At 38.5% G+C, this 12,995-nt stretch overlaps 1 protein-coding gene across 1 annotated transcript; it reads right to left on the bottom strand.

The window, feature by feature from the left end:
- Positions 1 to 5,530: 5,530 nt before the first annotated feature.
- On the bottom strand, positions 5,531 to 9,122 carry LOC117815508 (cell death-inducing p53-target protein 1 homolog). The gene is made up of 4 exons (XM_034687266.1): positions 9,017 to 9,122; positions 6,961 to 7,005; positions 6,692 to 6,839; positions 5,531 to 5,843 (listed from the first exon to the last, which is right to left on the bottom strand). Exons 1-4 carry the CDS (start codon positions 9,120 to 9,122, stop codon positions 5,714 to 5,716), a joined length of 429 nt encoding a protein of 142 aa, XP_034543157.1. The 3' UTR covers positions 5,531 to 5,713.
- Between the last annotated feature and the right edge of the window lie 3,873 nt (positions 9,123 to 12,995).

Raw genomic sequence — 12,995 nt, forward strand, 5'->3', positions numbered from 1 at the left:
TCTCTTTCTTTCATTAGTTTTTATCTGTTCTATCTTTTTTGTATGTGTGTGTACTTTTCAAAAGAAAAAGCTGTGATTCTCTTGATTTAACAGCTTGTAACAGTAGTCTTCTCTCAGCACACCATGAATGCGTCTCTCCCGGTGTTACAATTTTAAAAGTGACCTTGTAAACTGGAGACCTTCAACTGAACGTGTCAGTGTTAGTGGAGTTTACACAGCTGTTGAAACACAGAGAGAGTTCCTGGGAATGCAAACTAGTTTCGTTTTTTACAAAGATTTCAAAATATCCTCATCAGATATTTAATGATCGTCTAAAGACGTTTATGAGGGATGCATCCGGCTGAAAATCTCCAGTTAACAGGGTCGCTGTTTAAACCAAAACACCGGCCGATTTCTGCCACAGGTTTTTGAGTTAAAAAAGGATTTTAAAGCCGTGTTGAAATGTCTTTGCTACTCGCGCTTATCTCCTCTCACGTGTTGATTCAGTGAATCCATCTGTGATGAAATATAGTACCATCTAAAACAGCACCAGCTGAGTCTCTTCATGCTAACAGGCTAACTGTTTTGATACCTGCCGGTCCGTCTGCTTCTATAGTGTCATCTGTGATTAATGGCATTCCTCTTTGTCTTACTGCCCTCTACTGGTCTGGTGGTGTAGTGAATTTACTTTTTTTTTTCTCCATACGTCACTGGCCTGATTTGCACAATCTTCTTGGGACTTCAGCCCGCGGTCAAAACGCAGACACCATTGGAGGCACAGGAACCTTTTAGTTCAGGGGAAAGTAGTTCTGGTGGCTAAAAGACCCGGAACTTTTAGCCCCTCCAACTACTCTTTCAGGAACTCCTGTGACAGCATTGCTGTCTGCATTTCCACCGCGGGACAAAGTCCCAGAAAGATTATGCAAAGCAGTCCAGTGACGTATTGAGAAAAAAAAAAGTATTTTTGAGACATTCTTTCAGAGAGACCCTCACCATACTGAACGATGTGAGGCTGCTGTGGGCCGTACTGGTACACAGGTTGTTGAGCTGGAGATGAAAAGGAAGCAGCATGAGAGAGGTTTAAAGAACAGAACAATAAACTAGCTGCAAAGTCCCAAGTCCCAGGGTAAGGTTCCAACTGGGAGAAGGGTAGACCCAGAACTCGTTGGAGGGATTATACTATAAATTCCACCTGGTCTGGGAACGCCTCACTATTACCCATGATGTCTTGGTCAACCCCGGATAAGCGGAAGAAAATGGATGGATGGATATTTTGTAACTTCCTTACTTTTTAAAGTTATTCATATAACTCACTGCGGATGTTTGAAGTCAAATTACCACCATAGCCCCAAAATTCTGGTTCCTGGTCTTGGATGCTTTAGTAGCTCAAAGAGCATCCATATATATATGAGTCTTCATTCATGTACTGTAACTTTCAAGAGAAAAATGCAGATTAAAATACACAGTTATGGTTTTGTGTCCTCACCAGGCTGGGATCGGATAGTTCGGGTGTCCAGTGCCATTGGGGGTCCAGGGTATGGAGGTGCAGGTTCTGCTCCATATGAAGGTCCCTTACCTTTTACCATGTTGCTTCCTAAATGAACAGAAAGACACATTGGTAAGAAAAGAGAAAATAGAGAAACAGACTGTTCACAAGCTGGAAGGTAAATTAACCGGAGCAGGTTTGGTGGTCAAAATATGTGCTGGTCTTGTGTGCCCCCCTCCACTCTGTACTGTTGTATCATGTCTTTTATTAAAGTTTGAGAACTGGCTCAACGAGTTAAAGAGCATTTAGCTCTCTCTGCAAGCTGGCTGGTTCAGTGGCATTACATTTTGATGTTGTAAACAAACCACTTATCCAAAGTGAAACTACAAACAGCACTGACTGTAAGAGTCTGTCTTCTCTCATCCATCCTTTCGGTCTACTTTAGATCACTCACACATTCAAAGTATTTATTATTACATCCCAGAATAAGAATGTTTGGCATGAAAACATAGAGGTTACCTGATCTATCAATATCACTTCACAATCCTCATTGATTGTGGAGTTTTTAAACAGTTGTGTGTTTGGAAAGCTGAGATTTAGTTTATTTTAAACTTCAGTTGTTAATGAACTTTCATGCCTCATACAAACTTTCCAGCTGAAAAATGTTACACAACAACTGACTTACAGTAAATGATGTTGATTGAATTCATGACTCATCATGCAGTCATGAGCAGTGACCCAAATTGAAGTTGTACACCTTTAATCTTCACTCAACATGTGTTTTTCTAGGTGACAGTCAAAGTCAAATGGTGCCAGTGATGACCACATGAAAACTTACAAACATTTCCACCTCATAAAGAGATCAGCTGTTGTTGTTTTGCATTTTGATTTGGAAAGCTGAGATTTAGTTTATTTTAAACTTTAGCTGCTAATGATCTTTAATGCATCATAAAAGCTTTAAATATGCGCTCCCACAAACACTGCTGCAGTCAGACTTACAGTAAATTATGTTGATAGAATTCATGATTACACAGTCATGAGACTCAAATTGAAGTTGTACACCTTTAATCTTCACTCAATATGGGTTTTCTATGTGACAGTCAAAGTCAAATGGTGCCAGTGATGACCACATGAAAACGTAAAACTTACAAACATTTCCACCTTATAATGAGATCTGCTGTTGTGTTGCATCATTGTAAATTATAAGACAGTTCATAATAAGTGCTTCATTTATTTCTGTATTTATTGATATTTTTCATCAGAATTCAAGATTTGTAACTTTTATTTCGAAAAATGAATAAAATGAACCCCCAGCTGCCTAAAAAGAGCTGCTGCTTCATGATTATGAAGAAAAATATCAAACTATAAATTTTCAAGTTGAGCCATCTGTATCATGTCTTCTACTCTGAACCTAAGATTATATGTTTGATCATTTCAACTAGTCTGAGTGAGGAAGGTACTAACCTTGATGAAGACTTTGAGAAGGTAGATATCTGTGTCTTCCTCTGATGAATGAAAGAAATGAGGACAACCAGGCAAGGTCATTTTAATGTGCCAGAAAGAAGGTGGAGCCGCACTCATGAAGGCTGCTGAGGCATTTAGTTACAGGCGTGGAGCACAGAGTTTTGTTATCCATGTATCAATGTTTTTAATTTTATATTTGAAGTAAAGCAGGTTAAAGAAATATAATAATAACAATAATAATAGTCATCATCATTATCCTCATCATAATGATAATAATAAACTTTAGCACACTCTAAATATGGTTACAAAGTGCTTTACAAATAAAAAAGAATAAAAATAAAATAAAACATGATAAAAAATTAAAAAAGAGAGAGATTAATCTTTAAAAATAAAAACTATTTGATAGGTGTGAATAATTACATAACAGTAGTAAAAACAATTCAGGCATCCTTTGTAACATTTTACACAGAAACATTTTTTTGCCAAAAAGGAATAAATGTTCCAGTGTTTGATGCCCCTGAATAGTATCGAGAACCTTTAGATGTAAAGCATTCAGGAGGATGAAGGGATGAAGTTTGAACAGTTGAGTAAAAACAGACCAGTGATTTAAAGTATTCCAAAAACTCATTTGAGGAATACTGACATTCTAAATATTAAGAATCTGGAGCTTCTGAAACAAAGCTGCAGATGAGACGTGTGACTTTGATCAGGTTACCATTCTCACAAAGCGTTTCTGAAGGAGCAGACTTTTATGAAGAGTATGAGTTTGAAAAGTATCAGCCCAAACTATATTACAGTACGGAAGATATGAATACATTCAAACCTGACTCCTCACTTTCACCTTCTTTCCTAACCAATTGCCTCCTTGAAGTAAAATCTTGGTTCACCTCAAACTTCCTCAAATTAAACAGCAATATGACTGAACTTCTTCTAATTGGCACAAAATCTACACTAAACAAACTCCAAAACTTCTTTATTCCCATCGACAACTCGTCCCTCTTCCCCTCCCCTCAGGTTAAGAGTCTGGGTGTCACCCTCGACAGCACCCTTTACTTCACGTCCCATATCAACCACGTCACCCGGTCTGCCTACTTCCACTTTAGCAATATTAACCGTCTCCGTCCTTTACTCACTCCCCCCTCCACTGCCATTCTTGTTCACAGCCTCGTAACCTCCCGTTTGGACTATTGCAACTCCCTTCTGTTTGGCCTCCCCCACAAAACCCTCCATAAACTACAACTGGTTCAAAATTCAGCCGCCCGTATCATCACATGCACCGCCTCCATCCACCACATCACACCCATCCTGCAACAGCTCCACTGGCTCCCCATCACACACTGGATCAACTACAAAATACTTCTCCTCACCTTCAAATCCATACACAACCTTGCCCCTCCATATCTCTCTGACCTCCTCCATACTGCCACACCCGTCACACCCTCAGATCCTCCTCCTCCATCCACCTCACTGTCCCCCCTGCTCGCCTTGTCACCATGGGGAGCAGAGCCTTCAGCCGCTCTGCTCCCCAGCTCTGGAACTCTCTCTCACCTGACCTCCGTAATACTGACTCACTCCCACATTTTAAGTCCAAACTCCAAACTTATCTGATTAAACTGGCTTACTCCATCTGACCACAACTCCTCTGTCCATTCACTTAAAGCTTTTTAAATTGTATTATATTTACTGTTAGTTATTTAAACTCTGTTTGTTTAAATGTTGTAAGGTGACCTTGAATGTCAAGAAAGGCGCCTATAAATAAAATGCATTATTATTTATTATTATTAAATTAGGCTGTCATAGAAAGTAAGGAGGCAAATGGTGGTGATGAGATGCCTAACTCTTCTAATACTACCAAGAGATTTATTCCTTTCCTGCTACTTCAACAACCCTCAATGCAAACACAAACTACTGTCGAGCTACTGTGAGGTAAAGAGGCGGGCATTGAGCCTATTAGCCAACAGCTACAGTGTCCCCGCTTGTCAATCATGTCAGTTGTGCCTCTCACAATGGAAACAGGTCATTTTAATATCTCAGAAACTGCTGCGTTATGAAAAAATTCAATTGTGTGCCGATCAAGAAATGAGCAATCCAGACTACACTCGTCTTTTGTCCCAGGCTGTAAACATGTTTGTTTCTGCTGTAAAGATCGGCTTCTTTGAATGGGTGTGTATGTGGTTTCCAGTACTTCCAGAGCCAGCCTCAAGTGGACACTCGAGGAACTGCAGTTTTTTACCCTTCCGCATTGGCTTCAATTCTTGTATGTTGGCGCTTGGTTAAAAGCAGTATACATACATTTTTAAAAGATCCTCTGAATTGATCTTTAAAGTATGTTAAATGCTAAAATGTTAATTAATATGGTTAATTGATTGGTTTGGTTGAAATTGGCTAATTATTGGATACTTCCAGTATTAGCCAGTAGGGGGAGCATGTTACATGTGGCCACTCTTTAAACTGTGGAATGAACACCAGTAACGGCATGTGTTTCCTTCTTTCCTTTTTCTCCCCTTACATGTAAGAACAGTGCATAAAACATGTGCAACTGTACACATGTGTTATTGTAATTAAAATGAATATGTATGTGATAAAACAGTTCCGTGTAGAGTCAGTTGAATACATTTATTCAGGGTTTGTAGTACAGAAGTGACAACCGATGCTAATGGTTTTACAAGAGCAGTTGCTAGCTTAAAGAGTTAAACCATCAGCTCCTAGAAAAGACTTCATTTCACTAAGCTCAGGAGTTTAGAGGATGGTCTCACATGTAGATTTGATAAGAAATCAAAAAGATCACCCCGCTTGAGTCTGATTATTGTTTCCCTGTTTGTGGATATGTATGACTTTGTTACAGTTGGGGCAGGAGTGCTGCACGTCTTTACATGTGTTGATGTAGAGGGGGATCCAACAGCAAAGCCAGCACCTGGAGTGAGGTATCAGAAAAATATTGAAATAACACTTTATCAATTATATTGTGTTTCATTTCATTTGATGTATTTTCATTTTTGTTTCTTTGGCCAACTCGGGTACATTTACATCAGTGTGGGTTTAAAAAATGTACATATTTAAAACAAAACAACATATTTTTAAGGACTCATGGTTTTTACACAGGCTGTACCAGTGACAAAATGTGTTCTAATGTTGTTTCATAAGGGCAGCAGGTTATGGTATTCATTCATTCAGAGTCCATCGTCTCTCAATCAGAAGGTTGGCGGTTTGATCCCAGCTCCTGCAGTCACATGAAGAAGTGTCCTTGGGCAATACACTGAACCCCAAGCTGCTCTCTCTGTTGTTCAGCGGTGTGTGAATGTGTTTGAATGAGATTAGCTAACACTAATGGTCCCTCATTATATAGCAGCCTCTACAAGTGATTGTTGTGTGAATGGGTGAATGCGACGAGTTGTGGGAAAGCACTTTGAGGGGTCAGAAAGACTAGAAAAGCACTAAAAAGTACAAGCCCATTTATCATTTACACACAGGCTGTGCTTCAGCTACACGGGAGCCATGAACACCTACGGTATTACTGTTGGTGGTCATGACTCCAAAATGTTAAGAACCTCTGCTTTAAATGACCAATCAGAAGGATCTCTGAGACTTTGAACAAGGATGAAAGCTGCTCACTGGCTCATGAAGCAAATAAGTAAGACTTATATATTCAGCTCTTTCAGTCAGTGTCTGCGTCATGGACTGCATCAACATTATTTTGTGTGTTGTGAGTGTCTGAATCTTGATGGGTGTGTGTGCCTGCTTGTATGTTTAGTTTCTACTCACATGGCAAATCCTAGCGTCAAACACATCATCCAGGCGAGAAAGCCGTTTTTGTGCTTGGTTTCAGTCATAACACTCCTCTGGCAATGAGGACAAACCATCCGTCCTGGGACATCAGCAGGTAGATACTCTATCACCACTCTCGAGTGCACTGTGAGAAACACGTATGCAACACTGTGAAACCACAATCACTTCATTAACCTGAAACTGTACTTAAAGCTCTCTCCTTAATTAGAATAGATTTTATTTATTGAAATTCATGAGGCCCTCACCAGTCTGTATGATCTGAGGCGGTGGGCTGATAGGGAAAACTGGAACTGAGAAGGAGGCAGTGTGAGAAAGGTTTAAAGCACAGAACTGTGACAATAGGAACTTTTGTTCTAGCAAAGATTGCAACACAAAGGTGTTTAGGTTTTTGCACATATACACTGCAAAAACTCAAAATCTTACCAAGTGAAATCATCTCATTTTCAGTCTAAATGTCTTATCCCACTTGATTTAAATAACTTTACTTAACAAGTAACATTTGAGCAAGCAAGAGAGACATCCTAAATATCTTGTTAAGTCAAACAATCTTGAAATGATCTTGTTTTGAGTTGTAATTTAGAAGAAACAAGGTTTATTTTACATTTCAGACATTTCTCAAGCTGAGATTTTATTTGTAGAAGACAGATAATCTTGATCTAAGACAAACCCTTTACTTGATTTAAGTAAATGCATTTTATTGGAGAATCTATCAGAAAACAGCTCCATTGATAAAAGAAAGAAAGAAAGAAAGAAAGAAAGAAAGAAAGAAAGAAAGTTTTTTTTAAAGGGTGGGTTATAGTTTTCAGGCACTGTTTCTTCTAAATCAGATAAAAGTATTCATCCTCAAACTACATGCACACAATGAAACACCTACTTTAGAGCATAGCTGGCTTATCCTAAAAAACAACATGACTGAATATTAGTATATCCAGCTCACTATGAGAAGACATTATATCTCAAAATGCTCAAATTAAACTTTGTCATCTTATTTCAAGTACAAGAGGGTCTTAAACCTAGAGAAGTGCTGCTATAATACAACTCAAATTAAGGTGAATATATCTCAAATGAAGAAGTGGACATGAAATGTATTAGTGCAAAAATCTTTTTTGGAGTGAAAAAATACTAATTGTTATCATTCCTGTCTTATTCTGAGACACTAAGCTTTAAAATACTGGTCAAATATTGCTTAAAATAAGTTTTCCCTGCTAATTTTAAGATCACTGTTTTCTAAATATTACGTCTTATTCTAAGAAATCTTACAAAGCAAATTTTAACTTGTTTGATTGGCAGATTTTTTTTGTTTATTTCAAGGTAAAAGTACCTTGAAATAAGTTATTTTTTCTTGTTTTTGGAAGGGCATTTTTTCCAGTGTAGATAGGCATGTTGCAGCCGGTTTATTTTCCCTGTATACTGAAGTTTACTAAAGTTAAGTACCTGCTTTGGCAGAAACTGGTGTTTGGATTTAACAAAGAGCAGAATACAACAAAAACAATAAACAATCTGAAAAGAGCTTCAACAACAGGGACTTAAGTGAAAGGATAACATTGAGAATTCAATCACCATTTCATTTACAGTTCTTATTAGGAACATTTGGTTTTGGTGCATATCAACCAAAAGTCACAGGAACTTTTAGCTCCAGGAACTTCTTTTCAAGGAACTAAATGGTTCCTGTGACCTAATGTTGTCTGTCTTTCCATTGCAGCCCAACGTCCTGTAAGGATTATGCATATTAGCAAATTGTTATGCAGCAAACTTAGCAATGGAAAAAGCACATAAGTTGTTGGTTGTATGTTCTCTCTGGACCCACCTGTTGACAGAACGTGGCGCACATGCTCTTTGTAACAATTAGGCATACTCAGTACTCAGGATATAATCCAGTGAGGTGTGTGTGTGTGTGTGTGTGTGTGTGTGTGTGTGTGTGTGTGTGTGTGTGTGTGTGTGTGTGTGTGTGTGTGTGTGTGTGTGTGTGTGTGTGTGTGTGTGTGTGTGTGTGTTATTCTTTACTGTAAATGAGATTGCCTTCAGGCCCTGCCCCTCAAAGTTCCTGGAAGTCTGGATATTTACAGTCAAACAGGTACAAATTGAAAAGCTCTTTGTCTGGTAGACTTTAACTGACTTACTCTGACAGCTGTCACAGGGGTTGAAAATTACCCCATAGGTATGAAATTCTGGTTCCTGATATTGGATGCTTTAGTAGCTCAAAAAGAGGCATCCATATATATATGAGTCTTCATTCGTGTACTTGAACTTTAAAGAGAAAAAAGCAGATTAAAAAACACAGTTATGGTTTTGTGTCCTCACCTGGCTGGGATTGGACGATTCCAAAGTCAGGGTTCAGTGGGGGGCCGGGGTACGGAGGTGCCGTTGGTGTTTCTGGGTCTTGTGGAGGTCCCTGGCCTTTTGCCATGTTACTTTCTAAATGAAAAGAAGTTTGAGAACTGGCTCAACGAGTTAAAGAGCATTTAGCTCTCTCTGCAAGCCGGCTGTTTCAGTGGCATCACATTTTGACATTGTAGACAAACCACTTATCCAAAGTGAAACTACAAACAGCACTGACTGTAAGAGTCTGTCTTCTCTCATTCATCCTTTTGGTCTACTTTAGATCACTCACACATTCAAAGTATTTATTATTACACCACAGAATAAGAATGTTTGGCATGAAAAGATAGAGGTTACCTGATCTATCAATATCATTTCACAATCCTCATTGATTGTGGAGTCTTTAAACAGTCATGTGCTTTGGAAAGCTGAGATTGAGTTTATTTTAAACTTCAGTTGTTAATGAACTTTCACGCATCATAAAAACTTTACAGCTGAAAAATGTTACACAACAACCACTAACATGTGGTCAGTGGGCACATGGTCGTTCCTTTTTTCTGAATGAATTTCTGTCCTGTCGTGCAGCTTGTGATGCTGTTTGTTTCAACAAGTCTTCAAGCTCATTCAGCAGGAAAGAGGAAGAGAATATGAGACAGAGGATGGTACAGGCGGCTCACTGAGAATAAAAGGAAATCAAAATGAAATTAGGTGGATCTCATCTGACCTGTTCATTGAATCAAAGTATGCGCTCCCACTGCTGCAGTCAGACTTACATTAAATGATGCTGATTGAATTCATGACTCATCGTACAGTCATGAGCAGTGGCCCAAATTGAAGATGTACACATTTGATCTTCACTCAACATGTGTTTTCTATGTGACAGTCAAAGTCAAATGGTACCAGTGATGACCACATGAAAACTTAAAAGTTACAAAAATTCCACCTTATAATGAGATCTGCTGTTGTTGTGTTGCATCATTGTAAAAAAAAAAAAAAAACATTCCTTTCTACAAAGAGTAAAGCATCCCTAATTTACTCTGAAAAATAAATTGATCTGCCTAAAAAAGAGCTGCTGCTTCATGATTTTGCAGAAAAATATCAAACTCTGAATTCTCAAGTGGAGCCATCTGTATCATGTCTTTTTACTCTGAAAAGCTGCTTACCTCGTTGAAGACTTTGAGAAGGTAAAGATTTCTGTGTCTTCCTCGAATGTATGAGAAAAATGAGGAAGACAGCCACGGAAAGTCACTTAAATATGCCTGAAAGAAGGTGGAGCAACACTTTAAAAAACTACAAGGGCTAGTGGTTACCGGTGTGGCCACATAGTTTTGTAATTCATGTTGTTTCAGTGTTTTATTTCATATTTTACACTGAAGTTAAATGTGTCAGTGTGACGTATACCAAACTGCACCGAAAAGTTAAATCTTTGTCAATCTGTGTGGCTTTGAATACACAAAAAGCCATTTTTGATTTAGCAGTGCACTCAAAAAAATCTAAACAAAATCAAAACACTTCTTTTGTGTTTAGAGATTTAGTTATTAAAGCTCCTTTAAGGAACTTTCGGTCTGTTGACTTTAGCTGTGGATGCATCACTATCTCTTATCTTCTTTTCTGATTTTGCATTTATTTTTTCTGCAAAAAAAAGCAACTAATCCGCCTCACCTTTCACAACCAAACATACTCTGAATATTTGCAATAACATGTCAAACAGAAAAAAATTGTTTCTGCAGGAACTTTTAACTCATGCTCTCTGACACTTACCTCGTCGCAGCACCCACAGGTTTTAGATATTACCATTTGATTTGAAAAAAGAGGAGTCGTATTGTAAGTGTCACTGCAGAAAAACATTTTTTTATATATGTGCTAGTGACAAACTCTTTAAAAACTACAGACCTGTTAGGAGGCTGCACAGCAAGAAGATTCCTGGTTATCACCGGTGCATGAGTGGGTACTTTAAAGAGCTCATTAGGGCCACATCGTAATTTTGTAGTCATTAAAAATCAGGTTTGCTTTCTTTAAAAATAGAGTAGAATATCTTTATTGTCATTGTCACGAAAAAAAAGTAAAATGAAATTAAGTGCAATCTTATTTCAGTGCAAATAGATAATACAAAAAAATATGTGCTAAGAACACAGAAACCCACACATACATCTACATTTGACATTCATTGCACAATCCCTTAGGTAAGATATCACAGTGTTGAATTTATGTTTTAGAAGGGACTCTCCACGTGGAAGCATGTGGAGAGTCCCAGCAGAGAGTTTAGTCGGCTACTGCTGTCTTTGTTTTTGATTTAATGACCTACACATCTCATCTCTTACTCAGAAATAATTAAGGTCACTCTACGTTGGAAGCCACTAATAGTTACAACCTAATACCATATCACAAATCCCATGCAAGCTGTTGATATGCATTATTAACAAAATGTTTCTGACTTCTGTGAAATTCCTTCTGTAACGTAAAGGGACCTGTGACAGTCTTTTGGCAGGAAGATAGAACTTGGTTTGCTTACATCCAGCATAAAGAGGACTCTGACTACATTAACTTAGAAGAAAATGAAATGGACTGTCCAAAAACAGTGTGGGACTGAGTTCTTTAAAAAGAATACTTTCTGGTAAGTATGAGGTAACCATCCGTACAGAAGTAACAAAAAAGAGACAGTGAACGTTACACTTTATTGTCCCCATGGGGAAATTCTTCTCCACAGCCCCTCCTGTGCGCCACAGACACACACTACCAGTCAAAAGTTTGGACACACCTTCTCATTCAATGTTTTTTATTTATTTTAATTATTTTCAACATTGTAGATTAATACTGAAGACATCAAAACTATGAAATAATCTGGTTTTGCCATAATCTGGATTACAACAGTAGTCAAACAGGGCTATCCATTGTGTACTAACCCTACCTCTGAACAACACAACTGATGGTCTCAAACACATTAAGGAGGCAAGTCATTCTACAAATGAACTCTTGACAAGGCTCATGTTAATTAGAAACCACTCCAGGAGACCACTTCATGCAGACTGAGAGAATACCAAGAGTGTGCAAAGCTGTCATGAAGGAAATAGGGGTCTACTTTACAGAATCTAAAATATAAAACATATTCTGCTTTGTTCAACACTTTTTTTGTTCATTCAATAATTCCATATATGTTCTTTCATAGTTTTGATGTCTTCACTATCAATCTAAAGTGTTTAAAATAATTAGAATAAATTCAAACCGTTGAATGAGAAGGTGTTTCCAAAATTTTGACTGGTAATGTACATCACCAAAAGAACACGAAATACACGGCAAGCAAAACACCAACATCAACATTCAAACAAACAAAGTCTGCACTCTACAATGTTCAGCGAGGCCTTTTGTTCAGGGCCGCTATAGCAGCAGGGATCAGGCTTTTCCCGAGGCGAGCCCTCCTACACTTTGATGCCCTGTTTCTGCGACCTGATGGGGGTGGGATGAGATATGTGTTCATTGGATGTGTGATGTCCTATTCCATTGAGGCTGCAATGCGTGTGATGGCCCTGGTGGAACAGTATAGGAGGATGGATTGAGTCATGCTCAAGCAGCAACCTCTGGTCTAAAAATATGAGTCCAATGCGGAAGTGCTAAAAACTGCAGTTCATCAAGTGTCCACTTGAGGCTGGCTCCAGAAGTACCGGAAACCACATACACACCAAGTGAAAGAAGCCGATCTTTACAGCAGAAATAAACATGTTTACAGCCTGGGACAAAAGACGAGTGTAGTCTGGATAGCTCATTTCTCGATCGGCACACACTGTGAGGGGGTGGATTTTTTTCAAAAATTGGCAATTTCGAAGATATTTAGATTAAGAGTTTTCCATTATGAGAGGCACAGCTGACTTGATCGAGAGGCAGGAACACTGTAAGCGAGGAGGCTCAAAGCCCGCCTCTTTACCTCACACTCGCTCAACAGCAGTTATGTTGAGTTCAGCATTTC

This window comes from Notolabrus celidotus, chromosome 7 (genome assembly GCF_009762535.1).
Source record: "Notolabrus celidotus isolate fNotCel1 chromosome 7, fNotCel1.pri, whole genome shotgun sequence".
Classification (NCBI taxonomy): Eukaryota; Metazoa; Chordata; class Actinopteri; order Labriformes; family Labridae; genus Notolabrus; species Notolabrus celidotus.